This window comes from Anas platyrhynchos, chromosome 2, assembly GCF_047663525.1.
Source record: "Anas platyrhynchos isolate ZD024472 breed Pekin duck chromosome 2, IASCAAS_PekinDuck_T2T, whole genome shotgun sequence".
Classification (NCBI taxonomy): domain Eukaryota; kingdom Metazoa; phylum Chordata; class Aves; order Anseriformes; family Anatidae; genus Anas; species Anas platyrhynchos.
Window position 1 is genome coordinate 56,674,536 of NC_092588.1, and position 17,418 is coordinate 56,691,953.

At 39.5% G+C, this 17,418-nt stretch overlaps 1 protein-coding gene across 2 annotated transcripts in view; it reads left to right on the forward strand.

The window, feature by feature from the left end:
- The first annotated feature begins 961 nt into the window (after positions 1-961).
- Positions 962-17,418, forward strand: part of LOC101798188 (cadherin-7) — a 90,449-nt gene continuing 73,992 nt past the window's right edge. Inside the window, exons 1-2 of one of the 2 annotated variants that reach the window (XM_027451921.3) lie at positions 962-1,646; positions 10,947-11,318. In XM_027451921.3, coding sequence (XP_027307722.2) covers positions 11,109-11,318 — 210 coding nt within the window. In that variant the 5' untranslated portion in view covers positions 962-1,646; positions 10,947-11,108. The remainder of the gene's footprint in view (positions 1,647-10,946; positions 11,319-17,418) is intronic. The other variant, XM_027451920.3, reaches the window with a different exon arrangement.

Here is a 17,418-nt window from a genome sequence, read left to right on the forward strand (position 1 = left end):
AGGCTCATTTCTTGCTATTGCCCTTGGTTTGATCCATTGTTCTAAAAACAGTAAGTTAAAAATATTTTTGTCCGTGGAAAATGTCAGTTCAGCAGCTCTGCTAGCATTTGGAACCTCTGCTGCCCCCCTCCTTTTTTTTTTTTTTTTTTTTTTTTTTTTTTTAGCAGGAGGCATCCTGAGTCCTGGGTGATCGCATTTCACTGTCAGACCTCGTGCATGCTGCAGACCCAAAAGGCTTCAGTAGTGCTGAAACGAGGCAGAAAGTTTGTGCTGCCGCTTTCCCAGCCGAACCAAGTCCAGACAAAGCAGATATTCACTGCCCAGAGCTGCTTCTCCGGGCAGCTCTGGGGATGCGGGGCTGTGCGCAGCCTCCTCCTCCTACCGGTGCGCAGAGCTCCAGCACGGGCACACTGCCCCTGGCACAGGCGCCTCTTTCACCGTGTATTCTACGAGAGCACCTGGTTTATTTATTCCAGCTATTTACACACACTTTATTTTATTGTTATTATTATTCCCCCTCCCCCCTTGCAAACAGAGCTGGGGAGAGAGGAGGGACAGCGGCACTGGGGAGGCTGCGGGCACCAGGGTTGAGGGGGTTGCGGTCGCTGCGGTCGGTGACAGCTCCGTGCCCAGCGGCCCCGCGACCCCCGGCTCCCCCAGGGCCGCCCAGGCCATTTTGGGGGTGGGGTGCTGCAGGCTGGAAACACGGCAGGTTGGGGGGGCTGAAAGGGCAGAATTATGAAGGAGGGACCCCGGGTACTTTGCGTTAGTTTTGCGACTTTCCCTTCACGCCTCGGATGCTGAGTTGATCACGGCTCCTAGGACAAGCTTGTGTATGAGCGGGAAGGGGGGGAGGGGGGAAGGGGGAGAGCTGGGGGAGGGGAGAGGAAGGGAGTATTAAAAAAAAAATATCTTAAACTCTTTCCTTCAGCTCCGTGTTTTCAAATGCAAATCGGGAGATAGATTGGCTCGCGCCCCACCCCCTAGCCCTGCTCCTGATTTTTATCCAAAGGGCTCCATCTGTATATCCTGTCGAGGAGGAGAGGCGGGGGGCTCGGGGCGCGGGGCCGGGCAGGCTGCTTGCTCTCCGGGTCCCTGCTCAATAGGCACCGCTGGAGGTACAAAAAGTCGCCCTGCCTCCTCCGCGCCCGCGGACCGAGCTGGCAGCCGGCACCGGCCGCTGAGCGGTGACATCCCCTGCCCAGAGCAGCATCCCCACCTCCTCCGTCTCCTTCCCTCCCTCCCCCCTCCTTCCATCCATCCATCCCTCCCTCCCTCCTCTTTCTCCTCTTCCTCCTCCTCCTCCCGCAGCCAGGATCCGCACCCAGTCGGAGCTGGGCTTGGCACCGGCGCCCACTTCTCCCTGCGTGCGCCCCGCTGCTGGCCGCGCTGTGCCGTGCCGTGCCGTGCCGTGCCGTGCCGCGGAGGAAGAGGAGGAGGAGGAGAAGGAGGAGGAGGAGGAGCGGGGCAGCGGCGGCACTCCTGCCTCCGCGGGTGCGGGCGAGTGCGCGAGCGGGCGCGCAGCCCCGATGCCAGGCGGGTGCCCGGCCGCCGCCTGGGAGCATCCCACCAGCACTTCTCCGCAAAGGCACTGCCGGCCCTTGGGATTAAAATACTCACTGCGCTGGGCAGCCGAGGGACGGCAGGTGAGTGAGTGCCGGCTGCACCTGCCCCCGCCGCCTTCCCGTGCGGGCAGGGGGGGGTGGGAGCAGCTGCGGGCAGGGGGCTGAGCGCGGCTCCTCTCCCCCGGCCCCGCACCGCTCCTGCTCGGCAGCGGCCGCGGCAGCAGCGGCAACTTTCCTCCGTGTCTCTCCGCCGTGGTCTCCTCTCTGCCGTGCCGGGGGGCGGCGGGGAAGGGAAGAGAAGGGAAGGGAAGGGGCTGCCCGGGGCACCGCGGCTGGCAGAGGCCGCCCAAGCGCCGGTTGTGGCCGGGGAGTGGTGGGAAGTGAGAGGGAGCACGGATGCTCTACGCTTGTGTGCACCTACTGCAATAAGAAGGGAAAAAAAAAAAAAAAGAAGAAGAAGAAAAAAAAAGAACAATAGCAACCCTCTGACTCTTCGGAGAAGTCTCGCACACAAGGGGGGAGATGGAGTGGGGGAAGGGAGGGCTACAGACTTGTGTAAAATGTAGGCAGCACCAAGTCCCGACTGCCTCGGTCCTTTCCGCTAAAGCAAAGCGGTTGCCTTGCTGGCTGAGTCCAGCTTTCATGCTACAGAGCAATACTGCGGAGGCCAGGAAATTTCCCGAGAGTTATTTCCCAGAGCTTTCTTCCTTTTATGTCAAGGATGTTCTGGAGTTTGCAAATGTGAAAATGATGGGAGCTTATTTCTTTGATTAGCATTCAGCTGGTAAGGCAGGCTCTGCAGTGCTTGGCAGTTTGATACTGACCCTTCCCCCCTGCCCCGTTCCCTCATTTATCCACATATCCACACACAGACAGGTCCTGCTTTCCTGTAATAGACCGTGTGCACTAGTAGGAAGTATTTTGTGATCTGGATCCAACTTCTAGTCAGTAAACAGAGGGAAATATCCCATTTTGATATAGGATTTAGCCTTCATACCCCATGCTTTCCAAAGGTGAGGTAGTTCAGGTGAGCCAGGATTCTGCAAACAACGATAGCTTTCCCAGCAAAGCAGAGGATTTAGGGAGGGAGGGGAGACTGAGACTAGTGAAGCACTCTGATTCTAGGAACTGAAATGCTGATACTTTAATCTTTTTCCCATTGCAAGATTAAAAAAACTCTCATGTTCTGATAGATAACTTCTCAAGTCAAAGCAGAGACTTGAAAGGGCAGTGTATACTTTATAGTTTCTCTAACAAGACAAAGTGCCTTGCCATTTTCTCAGCTAAAACATAGGTGATCCTAAAGCTTTGCAGAAAACAAATTGCTTTCCAGGACAAATAAGTAAATAAGTAGATAAAGGAGCCAAACTCTTGCATGTCATTTTCTGTAACAGCCTCTCTGTGATAGTGATATGTGACTTTACTTTTTTACCTTTATCGTATCTACTAATTTTGTTACATGTTGTGAAGTCTGTAGGAGATTGTTTCTGGTAAAAGGTAGATGTTATTCTGTTTCTGGAAAAGATAGATCTATCTAATCTCAGGTGAAGAGCTATTCAGATGAGCAAGTTAAATTAACAGCATGCAAGTTGTATAAATAAGTTTGGTTAGAATTTTGCTTTTGAATGTACAACAGGTCAGAAGATAAAGATTAGTTGGGAAATGGTGCTGGTTTGCTCTTAGTAATATCCTAACAGTTTTAAAAATGCAAAAGTGAAATGAGAATGTATAGAAACAATAAGCATGCCTCATTTGAAACTAGTTCAGTGTGACTGTGGTGTTATCATTTTTGGGGGGGGAGGGGGAGGCACCAAAAAAGTCCAAACCAACTCTCTTGGGACCAAATGTGACATTCTGTTTAAATTCCTTGTACACACTTTTCTATCTCTCACAGCCTGCAAATACCAGAGGATCTAATCTAGACACGCTTCTTTTGGGGGGACATGAAGAAAGCCTAAATAAGATTAAAAAATAATTACAGTAAAATCCACAGGAAGCAGAGCAGAGCAAAAACGCTGAAAGCTGACTCTGACAACTTTTTATGTTATGTGGAATATTCTGGGTTTGAGAATTTAGTAGATTAAAAACTGCTGGGTTAATTAACTAAGTATCCAAGTTAATAATCTGAGCTACCACTGCATTTTAGAAATGTGAGTGAATGTGAAGAAAAAAAACAATCTCTGGTAAGTTAGAGTGTTTTCTTGAAACAAACAGACAAAAAAAATCATTTAATACTGGAGTTTTAGTCAGAGGGCATTTCACCCTTATAATGGAAGACTTTATTGTAATTAAAGGCTGCTGTAGGTCATTAGAAATGTGTTTGTTAATAATGTACCGCATGACAGCTTCAGAGTTCTTTTAAGTCTACTTTTATTGATATAATTGCAAAGCACTCTTGGTTATTTGCTATTGATTTAATAGCAAGGAAATCTTAACATAGAAATCTTACCATAGAATGGTTTGGGTTGGAAGGGACTTAAAGATCGTCTAATTCCAACTCCGCTGCCATGGGCAGGGACACCTTCCATTAGACTACACATATAAAAAGGTAATTGTGAATCATTTGTTTAACTGCAGATTACCCATGACCTATCTGATAAGCAGAATGGATCCTTCTCATGGATCCTCAGTGTGTTCTATCCATGTTTTTCTATGTTTCTTCAGTTGTCAGATGCTTGGCTCAAGAAAATCATTATTAATGCAAAACCCTGGTTGTTTTACTCTAAATTAAAGTCCTACTTTGCTGTAAACCTGGCTAAGCCTTTTCTCAAAGGTAATCAGCACAAAAACTGACTCCAACGTGCAATGAAAATAGAAGGTATTTCCAACTAAAAATGCTTGTCATATGAATATACTACTCAGAAGGCAGATTTAGTGGCAGATTGACTATTTTTTTTTTTTTTTTTTTGGATATTGATGTAATATCTGATCTGTTCAGTGTTTCTTCAATGAATGCTTTTCCTGAGCCATCCAATTTATTCAATTTATTTTAGTTATTTTAGTTTAACACTTCTTCTCTTCTCTATCTCTCTCTCTCTCTCTCTTTTTTTTTTTTTTTTTTTTTTTTTTTTTTATGTATGCTTTCATGCTACTACTGGGTATTGTTTTCTTGTAGGAATAAAAATCATTAAATTCTAGCTGAGGAAGGGTGTATAAAATATATGACGGCTACTTCAGTCCTGCCTGTCAAACTAGGTTTAACTCTAAGCAGTAATGCAGGAGTGCCTCCTCTGGGAATTCAGTGGTTCTGCAAGAAAATGCCACGAAGTCATTTCTTCCCTTAGGTATTATGTGAAATTCCTCAATTTAAATGAGGCTGCAGAAATTGAGCTTGTGGAAGTTTAAATATTTGACTTGATTGGTCTCACACATACAAGTACTGCTAGCGTTTCTTTTCAATAACTGATCTAATTAGCATTTTCCTTTCCAGCAACTCTAGATCTATAAAATGTACCAATGTACCATAGCAAGGTGAAAAACCAACAAAGCACTTTCATATGGAGAAAACGATATAAAATTTCTTTCGTCATTTTTTTCTAGAGGGAGGGAAAAAAAAAAAGTATGAACTCTCCAGTGACATCAAGTCTTACAATCAACTGCAGAATATTGTGAAACACCAAAAACAGTCGCTTGGTTTTCTTTCTGCATTTTGTGAAGCCATATCATTTATTGAAGTGTGCCTGGTGTTTTTCTGTTGTGTTGTCAGGTCCTTTCACCTGAGTCAGAGGGTATTGGAGCCAGCTTAGTGTAACAGTGCCATATGTTTGGAGCAGTGATAGTTTCTTGCTTGATAACCAGATGCAGACTTCAGGATGTGCTCTCCATTTACAGATCTCCCATGTGAATATTTAGGCCAGTTAGCTGCAGGAGGTTGTGGTCTGTAGATGTAATGTCATTTGGCACAGGGAGTTAACAGGTTTGATCATACTGCCTTGACTCACAGACCTTCATTTCATGGGAGGGTCCCCACTTCACTTGCTCTAAGGCACCCTCCTTTTTATTTTATTTATTTGTTTATTTCCATGAAAAAATGTTGCAACCAGATGTTGCAATCTGCAACGTAATTAAACATGTTCTCTTCTCTAACCCTTTTGTCTCAAGGATCACAGAGTTCCTGTACCTGCAAAAAGAGTCCCTGTGATATTTCAGATGTGTGACATTGTTGTGAGCTTACAGCTCCTCCAAGGGGAATTTCCTCTTCCACAGAAAGTGATACCTTTTCCAATGGGCATTGTAAAACTGAATGTCAAAACATAAATATTTCAGCAAGATTAGTTCAGCTGTCAGGGGGCTCACTTGCTGATTCTGCTGTGCTTATGGTATCCTGGTTCAAGATCCAGTGGCAATAGTCACCCTCAGAATTATCTCAACATAAAGGGTCTTGTTCTATTGAAAGGCTAAAGTGTGTATGGGGAAGGGGTGAGAGGGGAGGTTGGTAGGGGAGTGAGAGGGAGGCTGGGAAGGAAGGATAACTGTGTGCTATTGATCAAGCTAAAATAATCAAGCTAAAATAAAATTTACTCACAGGTATTTTCAGGGCTGCCATTCCAGAGACAGTGAGATCTGAGTTTAAACAGTAAATTTTTGCTATAGTATCAAAAATTGAAGCAATCTTAGGAGAGGAGAATAAGGGGTGGGGGAGGCAATAGAAATGAAAAACTCTTCACTTAAACCTTAAATGGATGCTCTGAACTGACACTGAGTTTTCAAAACAGAGAAATGTAATCCAGTCAGGTGGAGTCTAGGAAAAGGTATTGGATTTCCACCTCTTCTTCCTGAAGTATTTTATATGTTGCAAAGACTTTAGGACAATATATGCTGATGGACAAAATTCTATGTTTGGCTGACAAGGTTGATAGGGAAATAATATGGTTCATATATTAAGCTGGCACTGTGATACGAGCAGCAATGTGTGAGTGGAAATCTGTAGAAATCTGTGCTTTGGCTGAAAAGTTTAGGTGGCACCAAAAAGACCTCAAGAGCTTTCACCAAAGGCCCAACGAGACCACGGAAAATTCAGAGGTGGGGAAGGAGGCCTTTCATGAGGACATCTAGGGGACTGAATACATGTTTTGTCCGTATCTAGTGGGGCTCAGGGGTACATGAGTATAGCCAGGACTACTCTTGATGTGTTGTTTTAGAAATTATGGAGTGAAACAAAATATTCAGAGAGATTTTCAGTGGGTGTAAATTGCCCTTAATTGCTTGCAGTGAAGGGAACTATTCCTTAAAGCTGAGGATCTTATTCATGATCTGAATGTTTTCATCAAATCAAGATTGCCCCTTGGAGACAGTGCATAATGGTGTCTTTTTGACACTAGCAGATTGTTTTGGCGAAGTAGAGTAGTAACATTTTTCAGATTAGCAGTGTTCACGAGAACACTTCTGCTACTAGTCTGTGGCTTAAATATAGCCCGACTTCTCTACAGCAGATGGGAGAAAATGTAAATTTTATGGTATATATTGAATAAGGAGGTTATTATTTTTTCAGATGTGTATTTTTCATTCTGATGTTTTATAGATGAACCAAGTATTTAAGAACACACCATGAGAGAGTTGATATTCAGTGTGTGTTTGTGTGTGTGTATATATATATATATATATATATGTTCAAAAAGTATGTTATGTGATTTGGACTGTGCTTGTAGTGTGTCTTACCATATCAGTAACATGCTGTCTAAGTGAACAACTGCAAGAAATCCCATCCTCCCCCCCCCAAACTTCACATATATATTCACATGTATATTCACATATATATTTTTGGGGGGAGGATGGGATTTCTTGCAGTTGTTCACCTAGACAGCATATTACTGATATGGTAAGACACACTACAAGCACAGTCCAAATCACATAACATACTCTTTGAATTGCACACTGGTTGTTTGGGTTTATATTTTTTTATATTTGTGAATTTTGGTACTATATGTAAAGTAAATAAGGAATACGAGCTTAGATGTAGAAGGTAGAGCATCTTGCTTAAAATACATGAGCAGTCAAATTCATTTTATTTTTAAAAGCTAAATTACTTTTCATGAAGGAAAAGCTTGAAGAGACATTATTGTACCTGAGACCCCGTTTGAGGAGGGAAGTAGCATTTCATGGAATTAGAAACATTATATGAAGATGTACTAATTTCCTAGAGTAACTAAAGACATTAATTACAGGTACAAATATTTCTCATTTCTGTATACTCTGTTTGTACAGAACAGGTTACCATTTCATAAATGAGAATGCTTAAACACAAAACAGTGCAGGTCAATTTTGCCTTCATTTCTCACTCAAGTGCATAAATGCTGATGATAGAGAAGGCACCTAAATCAGAGAGCTTCATTCCATCTATTGATGTCATTGTTCTTCATATCTGTAGCTGCAAGTGCTCTCAGAACATTAAGTTTATGCCTTGGTGAAGAGAAAAAAAGCAACCTTTTAGTTTACTTCTTAGTTTTCTGAATGCCATGATATTGTTTGTGTTTTACATATCGACTTCATACATAGGCATTTCACAAAGCAGATGATAAAGTGCTAGTTATGCTTGAACAAAAACATAATATATATACATTTTACACATAACCATAAAAAATTCATATAAATATATACATCTATATCAGAACAAAAGATACAATTTAATACAATTTAAGAAGTAATTATTCCCAAAACAGAAAAAAGAATTAAACACCAGACACTTTTACTTCTGTTTTGGGAAGTATGACACTCAAAAAACAATGTGCTGAAAGAACTATAAATAAAAACCTTAAAAAAAAGGGGGGGGGGGGGAGGGTGCACTCTTAGAGGAATGGGAAGATTCCTCCTGAAGGGGAGGAAGGGAGGGAAGAGTGCTTCAGTACAAAGTGCTGCCACACAGCTGAACAAAAATAATTGGAATTCTGGAGACTGTGTGGTGAAAAGATTTGAGAATGAGTAAATGACAACATTATTTATTTATTTATTTTTTTTCCAGGGGGTGTGAGTATTCTGTTTTTCATCAGATTGTGCTGTCTAGCATATGGACTGTTTTTCAGTTGGTATTTTGGGTGCGTTTTTCAGTTCTGTGCTGTGGTGTGTGGCTGGGGACCATGGAGCTCCATATGGTGGCTTTCATACTTCCCTGCAGGTGTAAAAGAAAGGATATAAGAGAACACTGTTCGAGATAAAGGTTAGAGCAATTCTAGATTTGAAATGTCTGTTCAGAGCAAGAACAAGACATTTCAAACTGCTTAGTGGAAAGACTCTAACATATTGTAAATGTTTTACTGACATTTCTTAAGAAAATCCATTTCATATTTTTATCTCTGTTAAGTAACAATCTGCTGCTTCTTTGAAATAAACTGACAGTTTATCAATATCAGATGTATTTAACCTAATGTAGCTTAGATACAGAGAAGGAAACTAAAGGGTGTGCAAACAGCCTGTAATACAGACAATATGTTTCATACTTGAAAGGAGTGGTAGGAAGTGAATATGCCACTTGGGAAGCCCAACTACTCTCCTTAACACCTATGGTAGCCCTTTTGGTTATTACAATGTCACCTGGTCATGATTTACCCTATGGCCCACATCAAAACCTAGCTATGACTAGTTGGGATTAATCATTTTAAATTACGCTCTGCTAGTGACGATGGCACCTGCATGTTAATCCTGCTGCCAAAAAAAAAAAAATCTTGGTGCAGATTGGAGGGATGTGTTTTATAACTGTGCATCACATTTTGAAATTTAGAATGTTTAGGTAAGACAGCACCTATTCCCATTGTTTTGCATGTATAGAGACACTAAATTTTCACATATGGAAGCTTTCAAATAGCTGCTGCTTAGCATACATGCTCAGTGGGTTTGTGGTTTATCCCACCATTCTCTAAGCAAAGCCTTTCTGGTGCAGGGCAGTACCACAGAAGGGATTACTATAAAAAGGCTTTAAATACAGTCTATAATCAGAAGAGCTTTTTATTTGTTTCGTGTTTGTGCCCTCTAGGTACCTTTGGCTGCATGGTAGGTACATAGTATTGTAGCTAAAAGAGCCTGACATAGTGAAATCAGATATCAGAGATCGCATTCCAATCACTTATAATAGTAGTGGGTAGGAATATGAGTTTATCTAGAGCATTTAATGCATACGTGATTTAATGTCTACTGCATAATGTGATTTAATATAATGTATAAAGGATGCAATCTTCTTTCTTCCATGGCTTCCTAAGTAGCAACAGCTCACTCTAATTGAAAGCCTTGTTATCCGTTTTAATTTCATCCTCATTTTCACCTTGTATTTGGCACTTCTTAAATACTTCTTGTCTGCCTTATTGCTCACTCAGACAAGGAGAATGCCTGTTTCAGAGACAGCATTGCTTACTTGGGCTTAATGCAGATGATTCCCTTGAAATACAAAGCTGCATTTGGTTCTGGCTAACAGAACTTGTATAATCATTATATTATGTATATATTTTTACTTGGCCAGAGAAGGTTTGTAACTGTAAGATGCACTTTAAAAAAGGATTGATTTAAATGTTGTTCAAAGTTTTTATAGTTTTTGTAAATGATTCTTTATTCTTGGCAAGTTCCACCAATTACTAAATGATCAAGGTTTTGAAAAGGAAGCAGACAATATGCACAGAAAAATAAAACTTATGTGTATTTTTGTTGAAAAATCATTCATCATTAACGTAAGGTTTCACTGAAAACGCAAAATCAAATAATTTTCTGATCTTGCTGAACATATATGTGTTAAAGTAAGTACATAAGCTATTCTAACATGCTTCTTATCATGCCTGATATTTGCTTTAGAAATGTAGAAAAAATGAGTGGGGACACTCGGAGGGCTTTTTAGCCAGTCAGATTCAGATAAGAACAAATCATAACATCTGGTCTACTGTGACTAAGAATCAATCAAATTTTTCTGATTCATCTTATACTCCATTATTTTACTCTTCAGTTATATGGAAAAGAGAAGCTAACATATGTCCTTTCCATTAATATTGCTTCCCGTCTGTAACTGTTTTATAATTATGTCATAGTAATGTCAAGTAAAGCTGACTATAACAGGCAGAGGAGGAAAAATCAAAGATAATAACTGTAAAATAATTACACTTGTTTTGCTTATTTTAAGGAGAAGAAAATTCAGCCTTTGTACTGGGGAAATGGGTATATTAAGAGAACAGTCACAAGAAAACTTTATAAATAAAAAATACATATTGATCACTAGTAGCAAAATCCAAGGAATGAAGTCTAAACTCACAGACTAATTAGTAAACTCAACTGTGTTGATGATTAGAAAAATCATAAATAAACATTTCTGCATTATGTAAATGTTGCAAAGAATTTACATTAGTAAAATAAATAAATAAATGAAATTCCGACAACAGTTCTTGCCTTTTTTTTTTTTTTTTTTTACAGATAGGTACCTGTTATGCCATTTCTTTGGTGAAGGCTACTCAGAAGTGGTGACCACTCCACAAATTATTATCACTGGACTCCCAGCTGACACCCTGCTGGAAGCTAGAGCTGCAGAGACAACTGGAATTGTGCCTGCTCTTGTCAAAAGGAGAAAAAAAAAAGATGAAGATGGGCAAAGTGGAGTTCTGCCATTTGTTGCAGATAATAGCTCTTTTCCTGTGTCTTTCTGGGATGAATCAAGCAGAGCCCTCAAGGTCCAGGTCAAAGCCCTACTTTCAATCAGGGAGGACAAGAACCAAACGCAGCTGGGTGTGGAATCAATTCTTTGTGCTGGAAGAATACATGGGCACAGACCCACTCTATGTAGGAAAGGTAGGGGATTTAACCAAACATTGGAAAGTACAGATGCCTGCTTTTTGATGTGTTTATCTGGTGTAACCTGAAAATTGAAACGCTGTCAGTGTGTCTGACATAAACCAGGATGGGACAAAAGTTATGCAGATTGAAAAAGAAAAACCTTTAGCACTTCAAAACAGCAATGCATCATGTTTCTGATCGCTCTCGTGATTTTCTTTAAGAGTTTAATCTATTGTCTATGCTTCTTTAAGGGAGTACAATAATGAAAGTGCTTTATGATTACTGATACAAAGACAATATTTTATTACTAATATTAGTTGTTTTGTTACGTGGGAATACAGAAGTATAATAATGCATATTCTTTCCTAAGAACAAAAAACTAGTCCCAGAAAACAGCATTTCAATATTATCCTGTTTGTTCCCTAAAGACTGGCACTATTATGGTCAAGAGAGAAAGATTCAGGCATCTAGGGGTGTGACAAGTGGAAAGGAGGGCACGTCTACGTTGCTGCTATGCTTTGATGTTGCTTGGCTGGCAGAGCGGCACCTTGGGGGCCTCACTGCCCTCTGAGCATGGCATAGCCTTTTGGCTTTACCCACCCTCTGATGGGCACCAGGCCAGCACAGAACAAGCCCTTGCATCAGGGCATCCCAAATGGCTTATTGTCAGCGGCCGTAGCTGCATGTGGAACACACTGAGCACAGCTGTGAATCTGTGCCTTAGCTCATTCACTGCGTTGTGCTGGTGAGTAATATGCTTCAGCAAGTATTGAGCAAAAAAAAAAACCACCACACAAAACAAAACAAAAAAACCATCCAGCCTTCTTGTACTTCTATGTAACATTTATGTGTAATCATCTTATTGAAAGAAAAACTCATTTCTCTATGTAATATGAGAATCAATAAATGCAGTTTCTCATTAAGATATAGCAAATGCATAGAAAACAAGGGAGTGACAAATTTTTGCAAAATGGTAGGCTTACAGAAAAAAAAAAATGTAATCTGAAATCCACTACTTCAAATGTACGAGTGCAGGGAATTTCAGCTTACTTGATTTGCCCTACTGAGACAAAAACCTTAATGTTTTTGTTAACACAGCTAAGTACTTAGAATTTAATCATGCCATCAAATAATCAAGTTGAATGGCGATCTGTTCTTGTGACTAAGGCTATGGTTGTGTTTACGTGTTTTTCTGAACTGGAGCTAGTATTATGCACAACTGAGCACTAAAGGAGAACTAGAATAAACAAATATATGTATATTTCATTTCAAGCATCATGAAAGTTTTTGTTAAGTTAGAGGTTAGGTAGCAGTTTCAACTTGGAAACTACTTGGCTTTGTAAGGTCTTTTTTTTTTTTTTTTTTTTTTTTTTTTTGGAGGGGGGTGGAGTGAAGAGGAGTGAAGAGGAAAGGGAGAATAATATATTTGGAAAGGAAAATAGTATATTTGGCATTTTTACCTGGTGATATAAAAGGATGTGTGGCTTACAATTTAGAATTTCTCTCCTGGAAAATAAATGTCTTTAAATACTTGACAGAAGTCTGGTTTTGATCTGTAGCAATTCTCATATTCACTAGATTATTGTGTTTTGGCCAAATATGCTGTGGTAACACTGGAGTACACGACGTGATTATTTTTAGCTTCACAGTCTGCTTTTTCCAGTCCTTTCCAGGAGTCCTAGCATTCATATATATATATATTCTGAAAAGCAACCCCTTCACGTCTATTTTTATTTATTTTTTTACTAGTAACAGTCTGTGCCCAGCCTGCCTTTGTATCAGCAGTATGAATTGTTGGCTCAAGAATTCACATTTGTACCGGCATTTTGTAGGAAAAGCAGACATAAATTTGCACTTTCAAAAGGAAGCACATTTTCCTGGAAACAGAGCCCTTGCTGAGCATCTTATAAGATAAGATGTGCCCAGTTCCTAACCTTCACTCTGGAGAGGCTTTTTACTGTGTGGTTCCTGAGGTGCAATCACGACCAAAGCTGCATTCCCATGCAGGGGAGAAAAGAGGTGAAGAAGTGATTTTCGTTCTGTGTGTTAACATATTATATGGAGTACCACTCTGAAGTGAGCAGCAGTCACCTTCCTCCCCCTTTCTTCCCCCTAAAAATATTGCTGTGCCTGTTTCAAAGCCTCTGTAGGCAGGTAGGGACTGAGGAGATTGAGATTTGGATAGAAGGGTAGGTTTTTTTCCTTCCTCTTGGTGAGGAAAGTGAAGAGCTGGCATAACTCACTTCTCTCATCAAGTGAAGTGGAAACAGCAACCAGACTCTGCTTCATATTCTGCAGAGCATTCTGCTCCTGGGGAGGTCAGTCCTATGCTACCTGAAGTTCAGGATGCTTTGCAGGGTGCCAGTCTGACCGTGGACACCCAGGAAGGAGGAACCTGCCTTCAGATTTTAATGGCTGTGAGAGAAACTGCTTCAGAAACAAGCAGGCAAATGGAGCTGTGCTAGGGAATATTTTCTCTCTGCCACTATCCAATTTTAAAACGCCCTAGGCAGTTCTGTTTGGATGAGGCAGTATTTGGAGAATGTTAGGGTTACATTGCAAATTAGTTAAAAGTCATGAAATACCAATGTTAATTCCATGTTTGGCATTAATTCTGTCCTTCTGGCTGCATGCAATTTAACATTTTAATTACATGATCATGCAAGGTAAAATCCAATTCCTTGGAAATTATATAATAGGATTCCTATTCACTTTGTTAAGATGAGTCTTTCACTTAAAATATTTTTTTTTCAATGTTTTCATATTTAGATTTCAGATCCATATCATAAGTGTATTGAATTATTGATATGTTGTTTATTTTCAGTGGTGTTTGTTTGTTTTTAAATGTATTTATTTTTTTTGAGGTAGCAGGGTCCTGTTTCTCCCATCACTCTGGAGAAACCTTTGGAGAAACACCAATAGTTTTACAATAATTAATAGGAATCAGAGGTGATTGAAGTTTGTTGCTGTTACTGGTAGTTTGTTTTTGTTTTTTGTTTGCTTTTATATGTAGGTCTTTCCTCTCTGTGGTATGAATTTTAATCATCTTGGATTCAATCCTGAGTAATTCTGAGTGCCTCTTGGGAGGTGCTTAACAGTCCAGATTGTGGACTGAAACATATACAATTTCTTTCTATCAATCAGCACAGCATATTTTTTTTTTATTATTATTTTATTTTTAATAAAACAGTTGAAGAAATTAACTATTTAGCCCATTTACCCATCCAGATAGTCCCCATTATTTTCCAGACATTCCATGTAGGAATTGAAGCAGTTAACTATGATAATAATTTAGCTGGAAGCTTAGGTGGCTTCTGTTTTCCAGAAACAGTTTACTATTTCTCTATAAAATGTCTTACTCTGTATTTTCCATATAAATGAATTTAATTGAATCTACTTGGATATAAAAATAATAATATAGAACAGTTTAAAATGATTTGATATAAAAATACCTAAAATTACAAATGTATATAGTATAAATGTATATAGTATATTCTATAATACTGAATATTTTAAAATCTGTTTAAAGTCACATAGTTAAAATCTGGATAGGTATGCAGAGGCAAAAAAAAAAAAAAAGGATGCAGTTGAAGTCTAATTTTATGTCTGATATTCTTTTGTTGTTTTCCCATGTTTTTGTTACATAATTATGCAAACATTGTGTGTGTGTTTTTGTTTTTAGTTTGAAGGACTTTGTGTTTGTGTCCTTTTTGTTTGTTTGTGGGATTTGTGCTTTTTTGTTGTTGTTTTGTTTTGTTTTGTTCCTGGTTTTCTTTTATTTAGTTTCACCAGTGTTTGCCTGCAAGAATGTTGGTCTCCTCAAAAGCATTGGAATGACACAAAGCCACAGACAGTAATTCTTTTATTTGTCTAAGTAAACAAGCAAAAAACAACAACTGAATCAAAAGCAGCCCACAAATAAACTTGAAGTGAAACAAGGCTGAGAACTCCATGTGATTGAGTGTGAAAATTGATGGCTGACTTTATTATTTTCTTTTGAACCCAGACCAAAACTCCTTTTCCAATGGCTCTAGATTTATGGATGGTTAGAGACAGAGACAGTTTCAAGCACATAAGCACAATGGTTACTGAGATAAACTTTTAAATTATTATTATTATTATTATTATTTTATTGAGACCTTTCTAAGATGTGAAGGGCTGATAATAAAGGGTAACAAAGAAAATCATTGATACAGTGATATATCAAGCAGAATTTGCAGTTATGCACTGAAGCAAGGTGGAGAAAGGGCTTTCTAAGTAGCAGAACAGCAGAATAACCAGAAATGTATATTATTTGTTGGTATAGACTGTAGAATGCTTCTTCCAGACTCATCAGTTTGGAGGGAAGAAGGCTGTGGGTTTTTTTTTGTTGTTGTTTTGTTGTTTTTTTTTTTTTTTTTTTTTGGTGTGACAGAATTATTCACATTTGATATTTACCTATTGCAATATGTTTGCAATATGTAACAAGCCATACAGACACAGTGAAAAGTGCATCTCTTTTCCTGGCTCATTGCCTGCCATTTTCAAATGTGCGTGGTAACTTTTGGACTATGTTGGATAATAAGTGTTCTTGGTAAAATACTTTAAATCGGTAAGTACTGTGAAAGCATTGGCCACACTCTTTCAAACTCATAGCAGTGTACCAAATACCAGTCACTGAGAAACAGAGGGAACTTCATCTGTGAATGAGAAAGCTGAGAACCTCTGAATAGAAATAAGTCCAGTAGCTTTTCATCTCTCTAGAAACCCACTACAACAACTTTACTGTCACTTTGGGAAATGGAGAGGAGAAGAAGGGAAGTTATAAGGGCTAAATTTAGGCAAAATGGGCTAGGCTGCCACATTTATAGATAAGGGAGCAGGAGGCAGGTTGGTTGTGATTCTTTTTCCTCTTGTTGTCTGTGGAGGTAACCCATGGAGACCTGAGCCCAGTCTCAGCCTTGGGCTTTTGCCTCTCCAAATAGCCTGCATAAGATAAATGTTCAAGTCTGCTCTGAAAAACTGCAGCTGAGCACCCAGCTGAGAGTAGCTACAGCTCTGCACAGAAATATTTTTTTTTTTTTTCCCAAGTCCTTTTGAGAGGAAAAAAAAAAAGGTCCTTATCTTTATTTGTGTACACTATGTGGAAAACAAAGATAGCATAACGAATCAGAGAAACTTCCTTCCTCATTGTTACATATATTTTTATTCTTTTTCTATTTGTTATCTTCATTTTAACATAATCTTTGAATCAGTATTGTTTTATATACTCCCAAAAGTCAACTTCTGAAACTGAAAATGCGAATCTGCTCTTTCTGATATTTATCCATTGCAGCGACTCTTTGTTGTTCTGTGCTGTGAAAATTGATAACAGATGACCTTTTAAGAAAAATCGGACATAACCACTCTTGTCAATATTATTCCACCACAAGTTCTGCAAATGAAACAAATGACTAATCAAAATACTCAAGTACTGCATATCTGCTTTGTAGAAGGAATAGGTCTTGGTAAAAGGGTACCCCAGAAATACAGAAGAGGTATGAATTTACCAGCTCAACTTGTTATTTATAAGTTGCTAGTAGCACAGACTTTTCATCGCTGGGGAGTCACTATGGGCTTTGTGTTATTCCATGCTTTATTTTGTTTGGATTACCCCAAATAACAAAGTTGACAACCTGAATGTTTCCTACTTAGCATGTAGGGCTAAAGTATCTCTGGGGAGAACAGTGAGATTAAGGCACACAGGAAGAATTATCTGAAGGGATAACCCAAAATCTACTGTTTTTTTCTTGGTTTATTTCATTAGCCTGCACAGCTATAGTGTACTTTCCTCTTTCCCTATTTGTAGGAAGTCATTGTCTTACTCACATAGCTGAACGGATACAGAAATGGGTTTTATGCAGGGGATTTAAAGTGATGACAATTCCGCATGCTCAAGCTCTAAAAGACAATTTATATGTAATTTCATTATTAAAAGCGATAATAGAGTTGAGAGACTTATGGTTGGATACTGAACCAGGACATGAAGCTTTATGATCTTTTAGTATAATATAGAACATTGATGCTTAACATGTGGCATTACAGAAGAGGAAGGTTAGTGAAGGTGATGACAACATTTGTAAATTAAGTAGCCCTC